Consider the following 20,630-nt stretch of genomic DNA (forward strand, 5'->3'; position numbering starts at 1 on the left):
AAACTAAGTACCGTGCCTAGGCTTAGTGAGTTTATTCAGCTTTTGAAACCAAATGATGTGGTCACTCTTTGTAAGCTGAGTGGATCATGTCCTTTTTTCTTTTTCTTTCCTTTTCTTTTCCTTTTTACTCTGAAATATATTGAAAAGTCCCTATAATGGGTAGGTATAATTAAATAATTACTAAACATCCACATACTCACCACTCAATGTAAGAAAGATTAAACCGGGGCTACAGAAACGCTCCGTGGTCCCTTCCTTATCTGACTCCCTCTATTCCTGCTCCTGAGTCAAGGGTGTTTCAAGTTTTTCTGTTTATCATCTTTGGTTTTCTGTCAGGTTTTATTACACATGTATATAGCCCCTCCAAACATGTATCAATTCATTTTTACTGATCTTGGAATTTATACAATTAAATCATACTGTGTACATATTCTCCAGTAGTTTACTTTCTTGATATCAAGTTTTAAAAATTCATCTATACAGTTAGGTGTAGCTTTAGTTCATTCATTGTCACTGCCAGGGTCCACTGGATGAACAGGTTATAATATATTTATTTTTATGTTCTTCTATGTTTTTCTTTTTTTTATGTTTTTCTTTTTACATGCAAGAGCATCTGTGTAGATACTCAAGTTATTCAGCAACATTTTAATTGAAAGATGTTTGCCCCTTGGAAGGAAAGCTATGACAAATCTAGACAGCATATTAAAAAGCAGAGACAACACTTAGTCAGCAAAGGTCCATCTAGTCAAAGCTATGGTTTTTCTAGTAGTCATGTATGGATGTGAGAGTTGGATCATAAAGAAGGTTGAGCACTGAAGAATTGATGCTTTTAAACTGTGGTATTGGAGAAGACTCTTGAGAGTCCCTTTCACTTCAAAGAATTCAAACCAGTCAATCCTATAGGAAATCAACCCTGAATATTCATTGGAAGGACTGATGCTGAAACTCCAAACTTTTGGCTACCTGATGCGAAGAGCAGACTCATTGGAAAGACCGGATGCTGGGAAAGGTTGAGGGCAAGAGAAGGGGGTGACAGAGGATGAAATGGTTGGATGGCATGATAGGCTCAATGGACAAGAGTTTGAACAAATTCTGGGAGATAGTGACCGACAGGGAAGCCTGGCGTGCTGTGGTTCATGGGGTTGCAAAGAGTCGGACACGACTGAGCGACTGAACAGCCAAGGTTAATATGGGTATACAGCTAAACACAATACTCCTTTTAAAAAAGTCAGTGCAACCAGAGAAGCTCAGAAATACCAAAGGAAAATGGAAGTTTCCAAAACCCCAGCGAGCACAGGGAGATGGATGGGGTGAACGCTTTGAGACAGTTCCCACTTAGAAGTGAATACGAATGCCATGATAAGGCTCCAGGTCTCAGACTGACATTTAAGAGAAACAACCAGCGAGCTGGAGGTTCACTTCAGTGACTATAAACCGTTCCAGGAGCCACGCTCCATCTGGGTGCAGGGAGCCCAGATGTGCGTTCCTGGCACGCAGTCACTCCTCCAGTCACAGCAACCTCAGCTCCAGGGCAAACGTCAGCTGCATGAAAACACGGACAGAAATGCATGGATTTTTTCCAAAACAGAAGTAAAGGCAAAATCGAAAATCAGAGGGGACCTCTGATGTAATTTTTTTCTCCCAGGGAATTGCTAAAAATGTAACCGCATGTTTCTTCACACTACCAACACTTAGTTCCCTAGGACTAGAGGAATTTTTTTGGTTTTTATTATTTTTTCCTAAAGAACTGGGATTGTTCTCTGCACTAACATTTCATGTTTATGGAGAACATATAGAAAACACAGAAAAGACCAAGAAAATTTAAGAAAGCATAAGGTCACTATTCGCAACCTTTTGATACAATCCTTTCAATTATTTCACAGGGTCTATAGTACATTCATTTTGCTTTTCTAATTATGTGCTACTGTAATACTATTTTGTAACTTAATATTTTTGTTGATCAATATCTATTTTTGATATTCTTTTCAATATCCTTCAACCACATTACTTTTAATAGTTTCAAGGTATTCCTCTGAATAAATGTACCATTATTTATTTAACCACTGCCTTATTTTAGACATTTTGGCTAATTCCAACTTTTCAAAATTAATAAAAGTTATTAAGATAAACAATGCTGCCCTCAACATCCACATATACATACTTTTTGGCAAAGTTCATGATGATTTCTAAAGAATAGTTCCTGTAACTAAAATAGCTGGGTGAAAGCAAGCATGCATGTTGAAGCCTGTGACATATACTGTCGGCTGCCTTCTATCCAGTTCCACCAGCAGTTTATAGAACACCTGCTTCTCCACACGCTCGTCAACATGGAGCTGTGTCACTTCTTAAATTTGCTAAAATGGTCCCCAAACTGCACTTGTTCTAATTTTGCACTGATTTAACTGCTCAGGAAGTCGAGTGCTTCCTCTATTTATTGTCCGTTTGTGTTCTTACTTTTGTAATAAGCAGAGATTTAATAAGCTTTTTCTAGACCCAACTTCCTGTTTCTCAGAGAATATAAATGTCCCTCAGAAGGGGAGGCGAGTTTTCTTTGGGCAAGAAACAGAACTGTTTTTGGCTTTGTGGGAGTTTAGTTTCCTCAAACACACACTGCTTCAGTCTAAGGGGAACAGGTTAAGACTGCATGTCTAATAATTCAATATCATGATGATACATGTTGAGGGCACAAATCAGAGAAGATTTTAGAAGAAAGCGCAAAGAGAGTGTCAGGTTGAATTTGCACGGTAATGCGGAGGTGCTTTCCCAAGAGACAGTCTCAGTACAACACATACACTCACCACATCCTGTTACCCCAGCATCCTTCCCCCCTCACCCCCCACCCACTCTGAAAGGTCTTCAGGGTGTGGACCAGCTCCAAGTGAGCAAAGATGAACTGGGGGTGGCAGTCAGTTTAAGAGGCCAACAATTCCTCTGGGATAGGACAGAAGGCCTGGACTTTTAACTCCCAGTCAGAATTCTGCAGCGACCATATAGCCTTAGCAAACAGCATACCCTCCGAGAGCCTCAGTTTTCCCATCTGTGAAATGGGACAACCGCATCCCCAGGACAAGACCGTGGTGAGAATGACCCGGAGATGGAGCTCCCAGCTCTGCATCGAGCGCACAGTAGGCTTTCAATAATAGCGCTGATAAAAATGCATCCAACCATCTCACAAATATTTACTGAGTGCCATTAAGTGTCACGCACTGCTCCGGGACACCTGGGAATGACAATAGACAATAAACCACAGGTAAAGCCAATTACGCAGGGGCAGAAGGTGATAAGCACGTGGATAAACAGAAAACAGGTGAGCCAGAGAGGCAGCGCAGGGCAGAGGGCAGAGCTCCTAAGAAGGTGACCTTGGCGCCAAGACTGCCAGGGAGGGAAGGGAGTGAGAGAGCCTGGAGCCTGAGAGAGGGAACAGCCAAGGAACTCGGAGGCAGGCTGCGTCCGGCTGTTCAAGGACCAGCGCCCCAGAGAGGACTGAGCGAGGGGGCAGGTGTGGGGCGGTGGGCAGCTCGCGGAGGGCCCCATGGACCACTGTGGGGAGGATCCGAGTCTGTGTGTCTGCCTCTGTGCTGGTTTCCGGGCCTTGAAGGAGCTTAAGAGTCAAGTTGAGAGGCCCCTGGACGAGTTTGGGCTCCCTTAGGAGCAGGGTTTGGCCCCGTCCTCCTGGATCAGCCTTATCAAGGTTCAAGCTGGGGGACTTCCCCGGTGGTCCAGAGGTCAGAGGTCGGGAGTCGGCCTTTCAGTGCGGGGGATGTGGGCTCCATCCCTGGTTAGGAAGTTGGTTTCCCACAAGCCGCATGCCATAGCTACAAGAGCTCCCAGTGCACCAAAAGATCCCACATGCCGCAATTGGGACCCGATGCAGTCATAAATAAATACTAGTTAATAAGAAAAAAAAAAATCTCACGCTGCCTGGAGTCCGTACGTTAGCCGGGGTGGAGGCAAACTTTCCATGGGTCTTGGAAAAGCTCCCAGAGGCCACTCCTCTGCCTCCCCTGTCTGTACCCACCACGGGGTTCAGCCCCAGGAGAGAATGTTCTGGAGCTGCCCTTGCTTAAGCTCCCCCTCAGGGAAGTGTTCATTCAGTGCTTTCACCTTTCCGAACTCTTCTCCAGTATAAACAACACCCATCCCCCAACAGCAGCAATCCGAGAGGCTCTGGCAGGACCATCCCCAACGCTCATGAGCTCAGGGCATCCAAGAAGAGGAGGGCCATGCCGGTAGCAGGAGGCTACCCAGGGCAGGAGTTGGGAGGGTTCCCCAACAGGGGCTGCGAGAACTGAACGGCACATCCCTAGACTGCTGAAGAATCCCTAACATACGAAGTATTTCACTGGGATTTGAAGTGGACAGGGTTCAATTTGCGTGTTTATGTGTGCATGAATCTCCTGGTACGTGCTGCTCAGTCAAGTCTGCCTCTTTTTGACCCCATGGACTGTAGCCCACCAGGCTCCTCTCTCCATGGGATTTCTCCAGGCAAGAATATTGGAGCGGGTTGCCAATTCCTCCTCCAGGGCATCTTCACCACCCAGGGATGGAACCTGCATCTCCTGCATTGCAGGTGGATTCTTCACCACTGAGCCACGTGGGAAGCCTGAATCTGCTGGGGCTCTTTCTAAATGACAGATTCAGACTCCAGTAGGTCTGAGGGAAGGCTAGAGATTCTGATCTTTGAGAAGCTCCCAGGTAACCCTGGTGCCCCACATTTTGCGTAGTGAGGGTACAGAGCAGTGGTTTTGATGGAGGCAGGACCACCCACAGGAGACAGTGGTTGCAGACAAAGAGTGGGTTGGGAACTGCCAGCATTTTGTGGATTGAATCAAGGATTCTTCAAGGTCTAGCCTGCTTCTGCTGTGACTTCTGAATATTCTGCTGGACATTCATGGAGATAGGGGAAGTTTATCATTTTCTGACGTGGACACTATTTCTCATAAAAATACAACCACCCCAAGGCTAAAGTACCACAGTGGTTAGAATACTAGCTCTGGAACATGCTCCTTGCCACTAAAGGAGCTGGAAGGTGAACCAAGATGCTGGTTTCTGGAAGCTGAGTTCTTAACCACTGTATTACACCACGGAAGGTGAGCATCCATTTGATTACCAAAGCAATCCAGTGAAATAAGAACAACAATTCTGATACCATCTCCTTGATGAGGACTCTGAAGCTGAGGGAGTTTTTGTGATTGTTTATTTTTTAAAATTAACTTCTTTTTTATTGGAAGGACTGATGCTGAAGCTGAAGCTTCAATACTTTGGCCACCTGATGCGAAGAACTGACTTCTCGGAAAAGACCCTGGTGCTGGGAAAGATTGAAGGCAGGAGAAGGAGATGACAGAAGATGAGATGGTTGGATGGCATCACTGACTCGATGGACATAAGTTTGAGCAAGCTCTGGGAGTTGGTGATGGATAGGGAAGCCTGGCATGCCGCAGTCCATGGGGTCACAAAAGGCAGTCCATGGGGTTGCAAAGAGTCGGACACGACTGAGCGACTAAACTGAACTGATTTTTTGTTGGAGGACAATTGCTTTACAATATTTTGTTGGTTTCTGCCATATATATCAACATGAATCAGCCTCAGGCACAGGTATGCCCCCTCCCTCTTGAGTGATTGTTTGAGATCACTGAATACATTGAAGAGCTTTAATTGAAGTCTCAGCGCTCCTCACCCAAGGCTCCATCTTACATATCTAATACATATCACAGGTTTAAACACAGAGTCAACATTCATGCAATGTTTTTGAATAACAAGTGAATGAATAAAAAGGCCTGCCTATGAAGACTCTACGTTTAAAACATTACAAGGCAATCTCAAGAGCAAAGTTGGAGGACTTAAACCACCCAACTTCCTACAAAGCTACAGTGATCACGTCAGTCTGGCCTTGGCACAAAGACAAACAGGTCAGTGGAGTGGAACAGAGAACCTAGGAGAAGGTCTGCACTGACATGGTCCTTTGCCTTTCAACAAAGACACCAAAGTCAATGGAAAAACTCAGAGTCCTTTTTCTAACCAACGGCACTGGAATAAACTGTATTCATATGTTGGAAAAAATGAACGTCAACTTGCACCTTTCACCATTCACAAAAATTAATGAGCTGGAGCAGGGACCACACATAAAAGCTACATTTTTATAAAAGCTTCTAGAAGAAAACATGGCAGAATATCTGCATGACTTGTGGGTGGATAAGACAGAGAGGACTTCCCTGGTGGTAGAGAGGTAAGAATCTGCCTGCCAATGTGGGGAACACAGGTTCGATCCCTGGTCTGGGAAGATCCCACATGGGCACACATCTAAGCCCCTGCGCCACAGCTCCAGAAGCCCACACACCCTAGAGTCCATGCTGCACAACAACTCCACGCTCCAAGGCCACCACAAGGAGAGGCCCTGCACCGCAACGAAGAGTAGCCCTCGCTCTCTGCAACCAGCAACGAAGCAACCAAGACCCAGCGCAACCAAAAATAAAAAGCAGTCAATTAAAAAAGACAGAGAAGTAACCACGCGAGAAAAACCTGATGAATCAGACTTCATCAAAACTAAACACATCTCATCCTAAGACACCATGACTTACTATGAATTACTCTCTGCCTGTATGAATATGCTCACAATAAGATGTAAAAGAGAAAACCACCAAAGATTAGCAAGGTTTTTTTTTCTTTCCAGCTGTCAATCTAAGTAAAATGTCACCTCAGCACTTCACTGTGCTCCAGTTCATCCCACAAGACAACACATCACTCATACTCTTGCCGACCAATCCCATTTGACATCGTGACAACCACACAGCGCGGGTCAAGGATTATGAGCTGAGACTCACCTGTCTCAAGCCTCCTGAGAACAAAGTGTTGAGCACTGGACTGGATGAGATGTCTTCTTGCTTCAAAACAGGACTCGTAAGGCGTCTGGGGCTCTCTGGACTGAGAGGTTTCAGAATATCTGGTGTGCTGACCTTCTGAAAAAACAAACATAAAATTAATAGGGTAGTCTTCATCTCAGTTTGGTTTTGTTCAAATGTGATGACTTCAATGAGCATGGCTTGCATGTCACTAATATGTAAACTTCTGAGTGCTGAGTAAAAGGGCATGCTTCCATGTGGATAAATGAATACACTCACACACACACACGGTTACAAGGCAGACATCATAGAACTTGGAGACATTCACAAACAGTGATGGGTGGGTTACTAAAGTACTGAGTGAATGAAAGTTGCTTAGTTGTATCTGACTCTTTGTGACCCCATGGACTGTAGCCCGCCAGGCTCCTCTGTCCATGGGATTCTCCAGGCAATAATACTGGAGTGGGTTGCCATGCCCTCCTCCAGGGGATCTTCCCCACCCAAGGATCAAACCCGCATTGCAGGCAGATTCTTTACCATCTGAGCCACCAGGGAAATACCTGAGGATTAGTACAAGTGTTAAAGAAACTGAAGTCCACATTTGACCTTCACAACGACACAAGCATTTAATCACATGAAATATAGTATTCAGCCTGACAGGCGGAGTTTCATCTCTGGTATGCTCATTAAAAAAGGAAAAAAAAAAAAATCAAAATATGTCTCTAAATTAAACAAAAATATTTTATAGTTGGGACTTCTATAATGTGTACAAGCAGCTTGTGCTTTCAAATATGGTAGCCACTAGTCACATGGGCTATTTAAATTCCAATCAATTAAAATCAAATCAGTTCAGCTTCTTGTTTACACTAGACACATTTCCAGCGCTCAGTAACCACATGCAGCATTGGCTAGAAAGTTCTGTCTGCAGGGGTCCCCAACCTCCAGGAGCTAATGCCTGATTATCTGAGGTGGAGCTGACGTAATAATAATAAAGAGCAAAGTAAATGTAATGTGCTTGAATCATCCCGAAACCATTCCCGACCCCCGATCCCCACCCTGGTCCGCAGAAAAATTTTCTTCCGTGAAGTCTGTCCCTGGGGCCGAAAGGCTGGGGATCACTGTACCGGACAGTGATGGTACAGAGCAAGGAGGGGCAAGCCTCGTCCTGGTTGAAAAGACAAAGTTTCCAAATTGAGACTTTAGACTGTGACACTGGGTTGGAAGTTCAACTTGGAAATATAAACAGTTGCGCTACAGTCATAATTTTCAGGAATGAAAAGCTAAGACTAGTATAGAGGAGATGAAAGACTAGTCATTTGTTCATGCTCTCAATTCCCAGAACTCAGTTCCATCAGACATTTGTTAAGCAACACAGTGTTCAATGTGCCACTCAGTCCTACGGGCAAGAGGAGGAGGGAAAGGCCGAGAAGATGCTCTGTCTGTTCTCCAGGGACTTACTATGGGCATGTGTGCTCAGTCACGTCCAACTCTGTGACCCCATGGGCTGTAGCCCGCCAGGCTCCTCTGTCCACGGCATTTTCCAGGCAAGAAGACTAGAGTGGGTTGCCATTCCCTGCTCCGAGGGATCTTTCCAAGCCCGGGATCGAACCCGAGTCTCCTGCATCTCTTGCACTGGCAGGTGGTTTCTTTTCTGCTGAGCTACCTGGGAAGCCCCCAAGGGCTCACTAGCTCAACAGAGATACAAACCATTAAAACGGAGGCATGAGCCAAGTGACGGGACAGAGAAGGAGGGTGAGTGCAGGAGGGGCCCCCGGGGTGGTCTTCAGTGGGAGTCTGACCTGAGTGGGTATTGAAGGCTGGCTGGGGAGAGACCCAAAGTTAGGGTATCCCAGGATGAGGGGCTATCGCGATGCTCAGGTGTAGAGCATGTTCCTGGCGCCTGCTAGAGGCCAGAGCAACTGCAGGCACCAAAGAGGCCAGGCAGAACCTGGTCATGAGATCACGCACGCCCAGTGATGCGTGAGGTCCTCCAGAGAATAGGCGGCTTCGGGGTACTAAAGAGTGGGCAGAGGGCTGGAGGAATCCACCCAAAGGGAGGATTTCAGAAACGAAGGTGTTCAAAAAGGAGACTATAAGACAAGGCTCACCCGAAATTAAAGAAATGCAGATTTTTTAAAATTGTCTATCAGCTTCCAGTATGGCTCACTGGGTAAAGAATCTGCCTGCAATGCAGGAGATACAGGAAATGCAGGTTCGATCCCTGCGTCGGGAAGATCCCTTGGCAGAGGAAGTGGCAACCCGCTCCAGAATTCTTGCCTAGAAAATCCCTTGGACAGAGCAGCCTGGTTGGCTACAGCCTATGGGGTTGTAAAGAGTCAGACACGACTGAGCAACTCACACACTAAATGAGCAATTATTAAAATAACAAGTATAAAGTTTAGTGTTTGCAGGAGTGCTAGAAAACAGCTGCACTGCTCTTAGGGTTGTGCAGACTGAGTCAACCCCAGAGGAAGGCAATTCAGCAGCAGAAATTCACTTCTTGATGAATCCTGGCCCAGATAGTTGCTGGAGAATTTCTGCAGCTCAAACTTAAAGGACAGAGACACAACTTGGAAGCAATCCTGACCTGATTTCTCAGGGACTTCTCGTCCCAGCATCATTTTAAGACAATGATTTCCTATTTCTGTGTCTCAGTGTCACCCCCGGCAGAGGGGCGCTGGCATCCCTCACTTACAAAGGGCACCCACCGCGTTGCCTCCTCACTGCTGGCGAGAGGCTCCACATATTCCAATGGACGTGTAAGTGGAACTGTCGTGAGCTCACCAATGCAGGCGTGTGTAATTGCAGTCTGACAAACATCCTATTTAAAGATGTGCTCTTTATATGCTGACCTGGTATTTACTTAGCATTTACAGATCATGCATAATTACTGAGCACTTTATAAAAATTTGGCTCAATTTCTCTTTAAAACAGCCACAACCTCAAGCAATGTGGGGAGACAGAATGCCTACAGGAAGTCCTGAGCGTGTCCTGCCAAGAGTGTGGCAGTGAAGCGGACACACCGGGGACAAAAGGTCTACCCGTTGGTGGCTCTCAGGCCACACCCCTCCACCCATTCTCCTGGCTTCTACCCTTGGGCACCGCCGGCCCTTCAGACAACCTTGCTGTCGGCTGGCAGGTGCCCCCCACGGCATGAGCAGCCGGGGAGGGTGATGTCACATTGCATCACTTCAGAAGGTCAGGAGCAAAGCCTACGGATACTTGGGATGCCCCAGCACCTGGTATGTGACATCAGAAGTGGGAACCATGCAAGTCTGCAAACCCTGCTGGAATCTCCTGGCAGGAATCACAGGAACGCCCTCGGGGGCAGCCTCCACCTGGTCCTGCCACTCTGACCGCGTTACCCCCCAGGCCATCCCTTCATCCCCGAGTCCTCATCTTTAATGGGACAGTAACAGCCCAGGCTTCACAGGGGTTGTTTAAGGACTTAAAAAGTTCATTTGTCCTCCTTAGGTGGAGCATATGATGAAGAGGTTAAGAATGCAGAAGTTAAGAATCGGATGAACCTGGGATGTATTCCTGGCTCCACCTTTCATGAACCATGGCTATGAGACAAGGTGGTTAACCTTGCACTAAAACTCAGGTTCTAGATATTTATCATGGGAGCAGCAAAATCTTTCCGGGAATTTTGTAAGAATGAAATGTGATCAAGTATTGGGTTTGCCAAAAACTTCATTCAGATTTGTCCATAAGACCTTACGGAAAAATCCAAATGAACTTTTTGACCAACCTAATAAGTAACACATGCTCCATCCGCCCAGAACACAGTGTCACCTAAACACATGCTGACCCTCTCCTCCACCTCTTGATTCAGGAACGTTAGTTAGGACGGTGTTCATGTGGGCGCTGCGGAGCTGAAAGGAACACACACTTGTTTGCACTTCAGAGTCTCAAAGACCTTCCAAATACACGTCACGCACTCTCCATGGCTTGCCCTTACAGTGAGCCAGCAGACCACCTGCTGATCCCCGAGCGCTTCAGAAACACACCTGAGATCCTGCATCTTACGCCCACTGCCAGATCTAGTGACTCTGAATCTGCATTTCAACAAGACCCCCAAGTGACTTGCATACACGTTAAAGTGGAAAATCAGCATTCAGCCTCCAAACCAAGACTGAAGACCACACACCCGCCCCCGGCCCCCGCATTTCTGGTTCTGTTGCCAGGGGTCTGTGACAATCTCCCTAAGTGTCCATAAATGTAAACAGGGTCACATGAATACCTACCTCAGGGTGGTATGAGGATAAAAGGTAAAGCTTTCAGCAAAAGCCTGGCACAGAGTAACACATAGGAGCAATCTAGATTTACATTTAGATAACAGAGACTCTAAACTGCTACCTAAGTTATCTCAGGGGATCTTTGCAAGAACACTGTGCTGATCTGGGAGAACAGGTAATATCATCTTCATTCCCTGGGGGTGGGGGGGTGTGCTTTGGATGCTCAGGAGGTCACGTGATGACCTGGTGGGTGGAGGCAGAATTTAGTATCTTGTGGAAGTGCGTGGAAGTCCCAGCTGAAGAGTGGGGTTACCCTCACCCCTTTGCCTACAGAACAGTCTGTCTGGGGACACCCTCAACAGAGCTGGTATTGGAGATAAGGTCACCTGTCCTGTCTAGCCAACTGGAGTTGTCACACTCACCCTGCAAACAGCCAGGTCACCTCAGCTGGACCGGAACCCAGGTTTCCTGACCCTAAAGTCCGCTTTCCCTCACACTCCAGCGCATCTGCTTCCGGCTCAGTTAATGCCGGTGGGAAGAGTAATTCTGTCCCTACAGGCCTTGGTCAGGTGAGGTCTCTTCCGGTGGAGGTACCAGCAGAGCTCCCTCATGCCCGCACCTGGACGTGCAGGGTTTACGGCTTCAACAGTTTCAGAGATCAGGACAGATTTTAACCAGAAGTTGTTGGAAGCAGGACGTGCCAGCCTCTGGCCTGAGCAAGTGTATCCACAGACCAGGAATAAGTGGGCACACGGCAAGACTGCAGCTGAGCCTTTGTGCTTGGCGTGGCCTGGAAGCCTTAGGGGGCCATGGGGGTCACGTGGAAGCCTTTCCCTGTTCTGAACCATGTTCCAAACTCAATACAACTGAATTTTAACCTTCATTTGGCCAGCACCCCCACCCCACCCAATGGAGAGGTTTGTAAGTGCTTTTTAGACAGCTTGATGTCCTATGAAATAAAAGGACAGAGAACTCTACAGAGAAGACGGACAGGCGTTGGGGCAGCCAGTGGGGTGGCCGGGGATACCCTGGTGCTGGCGTTGATCGCCGTGTCGGACAGGCTCCTCCTCTCCGGCCGGCCCTCACGCTGCCTGGGGACCGTCTCCAGGTGCTGCTTGTCAGAGGTCATGTCATTCTGGGACTTGGAGAGTTCTAGAAAAGAAATACAAGGAAGACAGGTGGGAGCACAGAGCTTTGCTGAGACCTTTCTCCAGGATATCTGCACCCCAAGCTCTGGGGCCCAGGGGAGAGTCCCTGACATCCCACTGGACGTGGGGCCTGGGCACAGGACGGGGGGCTGGATCCTAAATGGTGACCACGTGTCCCCAGGTCTCTGCAGGCAGGCTGCCGTCAAGGGGGTTCAACGCCACCTCCCCACCAGGTTACCCCGAATTTGGGCCATTATACATCCCACGTGTCTGGCTGTCCAAACACAAGGAAGGAAGCTGAACAAACACGCTGGGTTTTTAGGGGCTCCTTACAAAGATTTCACAATTAAATACCACTTCTTGGGGCAGAAATAAGCCTTGGGGTATCCTTATAACCATTTGCATAAGCAAATCCTGAAAAGATGACTTAAAAATTTCTTTGCAATAAAGTAGTTCAGAATTAAGATGAGTAAGGGAAGCAGGAAGGAGCCCCACACGGTTAAGTGCCCCCTCAAAGGTGACTGTGTCCTTTAAAAGGCTTCCTTTTCCCAGGAGAGCCTTGTCACTCTAACATGGACCTTGAAACCACTCAACACTCAACAGAGATATAATACAGTTCACATATGTCATTTTAAATTTTCTAGTGGCCACATTTTAAAAGACAACAAGAACCAGGCAGAGTTAATTGTAAAACTATATTTCATTTAATGCAACATATCCAATATACTAGGAATTCCCTGGTGGCTCAGACGGTAAAGTGTCTGTCTACAGTGCGGGAGACCCGGGTTCAATCCCTGGGTTGGGAAGATCCCCTGGAGAAGGAAATGGCACCCCACTCCAGTATCCTTGCCTGGGAAAATCCCATGGACGGAGGAGCCTGGTGGGCTACAGCCCATGGGGTCGCAAAGAGCCGGACACAACTGACTGACTTCACTTTCATTTAATATATTGTGAAAATATATTATCGGTATTAAAGTTATTAATGAAAAATATCACTCTTTGGTCAATAGCGAGTCTCCTGAATCTGATGTGCATTCTACTCTGGCCACATTTTAAGAGCCACGTGAGGTCAGAGGCTATCATGTTGGACAGCGCCCCTTCAGAGCACCCTTCTTTCTTGAGATCAGCCCCTCACGCTGTTAATTAGTATCTCCTGCGTGTGCTGGGCAGGACTCAGTCTGCGCATTGTCTCTGTTCTCTAGACGAGATCCCACACATGCCCCCCCACCCCCCGCCCCGGGGCTCCCCTCTCCCCCAGGATACGTCAGGGTCGCTCCTCTCTGAGCTGTGCCATCCATGATGCTGACAAGTCCACCCGCTGGAACCTTCGGGGCCTCCTGCGCTCCTGGCAGAAAGAAAGGTCCCAGCACACGCCAGGTCTTCAGAGCTGTTGCTGATGCAGACACAGGGGACGGGGAAGGGGTCCTGGCTTTCTCCGGGAGCCGGTGTGCATGCCTGGCCTGCAGGCCAGAACCCCCACAGAGGCAGCCACTTACTTTTCATGTGGGTGGTGACAGACAGAAACAAATTTTCCACAGACTTATTGAATCCTTTAAACTGCCCGAGTTCCTGCAACTAAAGTAGAGACAAGAGAGAGAATGAGACTTCTGTCTGATGACCGATGTTTGCCCCGGCAGGCTCCAGGCCACCAACCCCCAAACTCTGGCACACGTGGGCGCAGGGGTGTGTGGGTTCTCGGGGTGCCCATGGGGGTGTGCGCATGTGTGTCTGGGGCACGGGCCTCTTGGGAGGGAGGGAGGAGCCCTCTTTTTTCAGCGTCTCTCCTCTGAGTTTTGACATCTGCCTTAAAGGAAGGGGCAGTACTGTGTGGTTGTCCACAAGCTAACAACTACCTCGTAGAAATAAGCATGGATACGTCATGGGCTCAAAGACTGCAGTGAGCCCATTCTCGCTTCTCTAGCCTCCTTCTCTTACGTCCCCAACCCCAGCTCTGCCCAGAGGGGACGTCAACGTGGGCATAATGCATGCGACAGAAGAGACAAGGTGAGCAGACCGGAGCCAGGGGTCAGGTCCACCTCCCAGTGCAGAAGAGAGAGGGAAAAAGCAAGAGAAAGAACAAAAATGAGGCCACTCCCTCTGCAAGTCCCATCCATCCATCCATCCATCCATCCATCCACCCACCTGTCCATCCATCCCAATTATATGTTTTGAGCACGTCTGTGCTCAAGTAACTTCAGATAAATTACTCTCAAGGAGTAAAGGAAGCCTCTCCCAAGGAGAAAATAGAGCAGGATTTTGAAAGTCACTCTGGGGTCTCAGTTTGAAACTGAAAAAAGAATTCTCTCACCGGCAGACATGTACATCCTCCTGTGTACAGATGGAGTTACTCTCTTTAATAAGCAGAATAATAAATAATCAAGACCATGTGTTTCCATGGAACTCTACAGTTTCCAAGTACCAGCACAAACATTACTCGGGTGATTTCTCACACCAGCCGTGGGAGGTAAGCCAGACGAGTATGATTATCGCTGCCTCCCAGGTGGGAGCCCAGGTAAGACCCCCAGGATCACACAGCTAACTGCTCTGGATGGGCAGAGTCCTGGTGTTTTTTACGCTAAGCGCCTACACACACTCAATGACACGCTCATGCACATTTCCACAGGTACTCCCCCATCTGTGAGTCACACGCCTGTGAATCAACCTACATTTCCCTTTTCAACTCCCAAAGGCCCCTGACACACACGGCAGCCGGTCCAGACCCCCACACTCAAGGGCACGGTGAGGGGACAGAAGCAACAAAATAACAAGAGCGAAGAGATAAGGATGTGGGATGCAGGCGGAAGATGAGTCCGCTGACAGTGCCGGGCGTGGGGGGTGGGGGCGGCCCCAGGGCCCCACAGTGCGTGATGGAAACCCAGACAGCAGGCGGAGCCCAGCATCTCCAGCCTCCTATGGGCGCCCCCCTTCCCTCCTGGCCTGGAGACCCCGCAGCCGAGGCTGGATCGCTCTGCCATGAGGCTCAGTCTCTCAGCCGCGTGTCCGGCCGCATCCCTCCCCGTCCCGTCCCCCCCCAGCGGGAACCGACGGGCGCGTTACCCTGGCAGGGCTGCCGCTACACTGGCTTTCACTGAGAGGCGGAGGGGTGGGAGGCACCACGGAGATCTTGCTGCTGAGGGAAAACACAGGGATGAGAAACGGGTTGTGAGTCTTACGCGTGTACAACATCCACATTTATCCTGTAATTCAAGTCTGCCTTTCTGCAAAAAAAAAAAAAAAAAACGCTTCCCCATTTTTTAGAAGAGGGTCCAGGAACCTGCCTGGATCCGCTCCGCACAGGGCCGATTTCTGGGGTCTGAACGGGGAGACGCAGTCCTGTGGTCCTAGACCCAGGCTCTGCACTCCAGCTCTGTGTTCCCACGACAGCTGGGGTGCGGGGCCGGCTCTGGGGCCTGGCTGCCCTGGCACCCGAACTCCACACGTGGCTGCCACGTGGACCTGAGCATCCTCTCAGTGGACAGCGCCCAGCAGAATGCCCCAGATGTCACGGATGTAAAAACCGACCAGAAGAGGAATCTTAAGTTTATGCTAAAAGAAGTTGGCAGGGGAAGACAGATGGAGTAAAACAATGAAAAATCCGGAAATTGGCAAGTCTCACTATAAACAAAACAAAACAAAAAAGGCTGCTGGTGGAGAGTTTTCAAGAATACTTTAATAAATTCGGCATAGTCCGGTGTGTGAATTATTGCTCACTTCATGATGACTGGGTGCTTAGAATTTTGTTTATAAAGTTACTATCTCTCAAGTCATTATTCAAACCCACCAATGTTCGTTCCACAAATGTTTCTAAAGTGTCAGGCACCAGGCAAGATGTTGGGGACATGAATGATTCATAAAAGCAAATGCTTGGTTTAGAATCTCATTGGGGCATGTGCGCTGTCATGTCTGACTCTTTGCCACCCCATGGACTGTAGCCCACCAGGCTCCTCTGTCCATGGAATTTTCCAGGCAAGAACACTGGAGTGGGTTACCATTTCCTCCTCCAGGGGATCTTCCTGACTCAGGGATTGAACCCGAGTCTCTTTTGTCTCCTGCAATGGCAGGCTGACTACCACTGAGCCACCTGGGAAGCCCTGAATCTCACTGGACATGCCATCAAAGACAACATTTCGTTTCCTGAAAACACATCAGGAAAATTCAAGCAACAAAATGTCTTGTGAGAAAATCCTATGCTCAATCCTTCTAGCTTTTCATAAGAATGTGGAAATATCTCTGAATCTTCTCCAGGCACTTTTTATCATCTTTTTTTTTTTTTTAAAGTTACATTCCAAAGCAGTGACATCTGAAAGTCAGGAGATCTATATGTTCTTTCAGTGAGTCCTCTGTGCTCCAGCCCCCAGGGCCCAGGACAGCCTGGCCTCTGACAACACTCACCTCAGCTTCTGATAAGATTGCAAGAGCTTTGCTCCGGCTGTCTCGTGCTTGCCTGGAAGCGATATCAGTAGAGGTCACTTATTAGTAAGAATACAACGCAGATGATGGAAATACAGTATATAATACATTAAAATTATTATTTTCCTAACAGTGCATCTTGTGATTAAAAAGTAAGAGACCATTTTGGTGTGTGTGCTGTTGGTCAATTATATCCGACTCTTTGCAACCCCAGGCTCCTCTGTCCATGGAGTTTTTCAGGCAAGAAAACTGGAGTGGGTTGCCATTTCCCCCTCCAGGGGATCTTCCTGACCCAGGGATCGAACCTGTGTCTCCATCTGCTTCTGCATTGGCAGGTGGATTCTTTACCACTGAGCCACCTGGGACTCTGTACGTTTTACTGAAAAAATCATGAAACTGTACATGTAAACAGGTGAATTTTGTGTTACCTAAGTTATATTCCACCTAAAGCTGCTGTTCCACACACACATACACCCACACACAGTATGAGACCACACTTGCTGGAAACGATTGCTTTTACTGAAAGTTGATGCTGGATTAGATTTTTAAATTCTGGATCATTTGAAAAACACTTCAAGCTTCTAAGCTTCCATTTGTCCTCTGCAAACATTTCATAATGGAGTGACTATATTCCTTTAAACATTCTTTGTTATGGAGATTGAATTAATCTTTTAAAAAATGTAATCTACTTATTTCTAGTTATAGAGGCTAATAATTTCCTAAATAAGACTCTATCTGATATAGTACTCTTTTTGTTTCAAGGAAAGGGGATTTTATGATGTGCTGTATTAAGATCCCAAAAATAGAACTCTCTAAGCCCACAGTCCTGTGAACACAATGTTTCCCAGCCCAATGCACAGGGTGAGGTCAGCGCACTTGCCAAGCCTGGAGACCAGAAGTGAATTCTCTCAGGGAAGTTCCCCAGAAGCCTCCAGAGCGCCCAGCACACAGCTGAGAACTGCCAGAGGCACCGTCCAAGGAGGTCAGAGTAGCTCCTGTGCTGTGTGTTCGGAAGGCTTCTTGCTGTTGCTGTCAGTCTCGTCTGACTCTGCAACCCCGTGGACTGCAGCCCGCCAGGCTTCCCTGTCCTTCACTATCTCCTGGAGCTTGCTCAAACTCATGTCCATCGTGTCGGTGATGCCATCCAGCCATCTCATCCTCTGTCATCCCCTTCTCCTCCTGCCTTCAACCTTTCCCAGCATCAGGGGCTTTTCCAATGAGTCAGCTCTTTGCATCAGGTGGCCAAAGTATTGGAGCTTCAGCTTCAGTCCTTCCAATGAATATTCAGGACTGATTTCCTTTAGGATGGACTGGTTTGGTCTCCTTGCAGTCCATGGGACTCTCAAGAGTCTTCTCCAACACCACAGTTCAACAGCATCAATTCTTCAGAGCTCAGCTTTCTTTATGGTCCAACTCTCACATCCATACATGACTACAGGAAAAACCATAGCTTTGACTAGACAGACCTTTGTTGGCAAAGTGATGCTTCTGCTTTTTAATACACTGTCTAGGTTTGTCATAACTTTTCTTCAGAAGGCTATCATCCATCACAAAGAAAGACTTAAGTATTCCATCATCTCCATGAGACTGGAGGAAGGGTGGCAGAGGCGGAGTAGTAAGACAGTCAGGAATTACAGTCCTCACCTTTGAGTGACTGATATCAAGCCCCAAACCTTAAAGCTGGGGATGGCTAACCCCCCAGCTGACCCTGAGCTGATTGCCCCCTCCCCCAAGTCCATGGGATTCTCCAGGCAAGCATACTGGAGTGGGTAGCCATTGTCTTCTCCAGAGGATCTTCCCAACCCAGGGATCGAACCCAGGTCTTCTGCATTGCAGGCAGATTCTTTACTGTGTCAGCTACAGGGACTATGCCCATTGCCAGTCAGGGGTCCTAACTTGGGGGGCTCAGGTAATGGATGAGCTCTGAAATCATATTTCAAATTGTGAGTCCACCTGCCCGTGTGCATTTTTTTGGGGGTTCATCCACCGTGGTGCTCACCAGACTCTAACAGGAGTCTGTGAGCCTCGTCCCTGTCTGACTACAAAAGAACCCTTTAAAAATAAAAAAGGCCTCACATCTGCAGGAGCCTCGGGGAAGAAGACAGGCTGGAATCTAAAGGCGCCACCCCAAGTGCACCGAGGGCCCAGTCACTGCGAAAGCAGAAGAGAACAGGGGAAAGAGGGAGATCAGACAGAGACACTGCTCGTCCAGGCTGTCCTGGGCCAGAGCGCAGACTCCGAGGGAGGGGCAGTTCTGAGCCCTGGGTGGGGGGCGCGGGGCACTGGTCCCAGCTCAGGGGCTGCTGGCCCCCCGTCCTCCCAGTCGTGGACTGCCGGGGCTGCTGCCCAGAAGCACGGCCACCAGGTGACAGCCCCCCCAAAAACAATGCTCCTTCTCCCCGCCACCTGCAGCCCTCCCGCGGCTCCCTACCGCCCACACCTGGGCCTCCACCCTGGGGGCCCACTCTCCCACCAGCCCTCAAGGAGGGTGCCCCGTTGCCCTACTTACCCTGGGCGTCCTCCACTCGCTCCCCTTGCTAATTGCCTTTCCACCCCAGGCCTGTACCTGCCTCCTAAACCTCAGCCTGGTCTCCCTATCACATTCCTAAACACCCTTCCTGAGCCCCAGGAGGCTGGGCCCACACACACGGCTTTCTGCTTCCCCCTGCTGGCGGCACTGGGAACCACCAACCTCGGCATCGACACGCCCTATCTGTCAAGTCCAAACGGCCACTATTCCAGGCTCTGTACCTTCTCTGTCCCACCTGCTCAACTGTGCACTTGTGACTGCAGCCATGGTGTTAAAGAGTGGGTGTGTCTGTGTTCTCATAATGGACGTTGACATTTGAATTTCTTGTAATTTTTCAGTTCAGTTGCTCAGTCTTGTCCGACTCTTTGCAACCCCATGGACTGCAGCACACCAGGCCTCCCTGTCCATCACCAACTCCCAGAGTTTACTCAAACTCATGTCCATCACGTTGGTGATGCCATCCAACCATCCCATCCTCTGTCATCCCCTTCTCCTGCCTTCAATCTTTCCCAGCATCAGGGTCTTTTCCAATGAGTCAGTTCTTCGCATCAGGTGGCCAAAGTATTGGGGTTTCAGCTTCAGCATCAGTCCTTCCAATGAATATTCAGGACTGATTTCCTTTAGGATGGACTGGTTGGATCTCCTTGCAGTCCAAGGGACTCAAGAGTCTTCTCCAACACCACACAGTTCAAAAGCATCAATTCTTTGGGGCTCAGCTTTCTTTATGGTCCAACTCTCACATTCAGCCATGACTACTGGAAAAACCATAGCTTTGACTAGACAGACCTTTGTTGGCAAAGTAATGTCTCTGCTTTTTAATCTGCTGTCTAGGTTGTAATTTTTTATGTCTCACAAATGTTCTTCTTTTGACTTCTAACCATTATGATACATAAAACCCATTCTCAGCTCACAGGATTTACAAGAATGGGCAGAGGGACAGGCTTGGGCTAGGGGACCCCGTGGGCCCCACGCTCTTTTTCCTCCAGATGTTGGGGGGGCGGGGCAGCTCTCAGCAGGGAGCTGGTGAGCAATGCAGAGTCCCAGGCCCACCCCCAGCCCCACGGAGTCGGCCTGGGGCACTGAGGCTGAGGAGCAACCCTGGGGCTCTGGTCCTGTGTCTCACCACTTTACTGTTTTTTTTTTTCTCTTCTACTCCTCAGTCATTTCTTATCAGAGGCTTTCCTTAAAAAGCACTAAATATTTATTTTTGTTAACATTTAAATTCATATAACAACTATGGGGAAATGCTCGTGGAAAGATGCCCCCGCCCGAGGTCTCCTGACTGGCAGGTTGGGGCCCCGCTCTGGTGGCCTCCTTAGGCTTTACTGAGAGCAGCTGTGGGTCTGGGCCCCGGGGTAGGCTTCGGGCACATTCAGAAATCATAGAGACATTTATTATCATCGAAGCTGAGTGTCTGCCAGCGGCTGTGTGGGACACTCTGACTGCCTTTGCTGTGGGGCGTCAC

General features: G+C 48.4%; 1 protein-coding gene across 4 annotated transcripts in view; it reads right to left on the bottom strand.

The window, feature by feature from the left end:
• Positions 1-20,630, bottom strand: part of SYTL3 (synaptotagmin like 3) — a 90,146-nt gene that overhangs the window by 19,078 nt on the left and 50,438 nt on the right. For 2 of the 4 annotated variants that reach the window (XM_070461511.1, XM_020889353.2), the window contains exons 5-9: positions 16,618-16,669; positions 15,283-15,355; positions 13,722-13,800; positions 12,105-12,229; positions 6,822-6,956 (exon numbers count right to left, since the gene is read on the bottom strand). In XM_070461511.1, coding sequence (XP_070317612.1) covers positions 6,822-6,956; positions 12,105-12,229; positions 13,722-13,800; positions 15,283-15,355; positions 16,618-16,669 — 464 coding nt within the window. The remainder of the gene's footprint in view (positions 1-6,821; positions 6,957-12,104; positions 12,230-13,721; positions 13,801-15,282; positions 15,356-16,617; positions 16,670-20,630) is intronic. The other 2 variants (XM_020889351.2, XM_070461510.1) reach the window with 2 other exon arrangements.

Source organism: Odocoileus virginianus, chromosome 34 (assembly GCF_023699985.2).
Source record: "Odocoileus virginianus isolate 20LAN1187 ecotype Illinois chromosome 34, Ovbor_1.2, whole genome shotgun sequence".
Taxonomy (NCBI): Eukaryota; Metazoa; Chordata; class Mammalia; order Artiodactyla; family Cervidae; genus Odocoileus; species Odocoileus virginianus.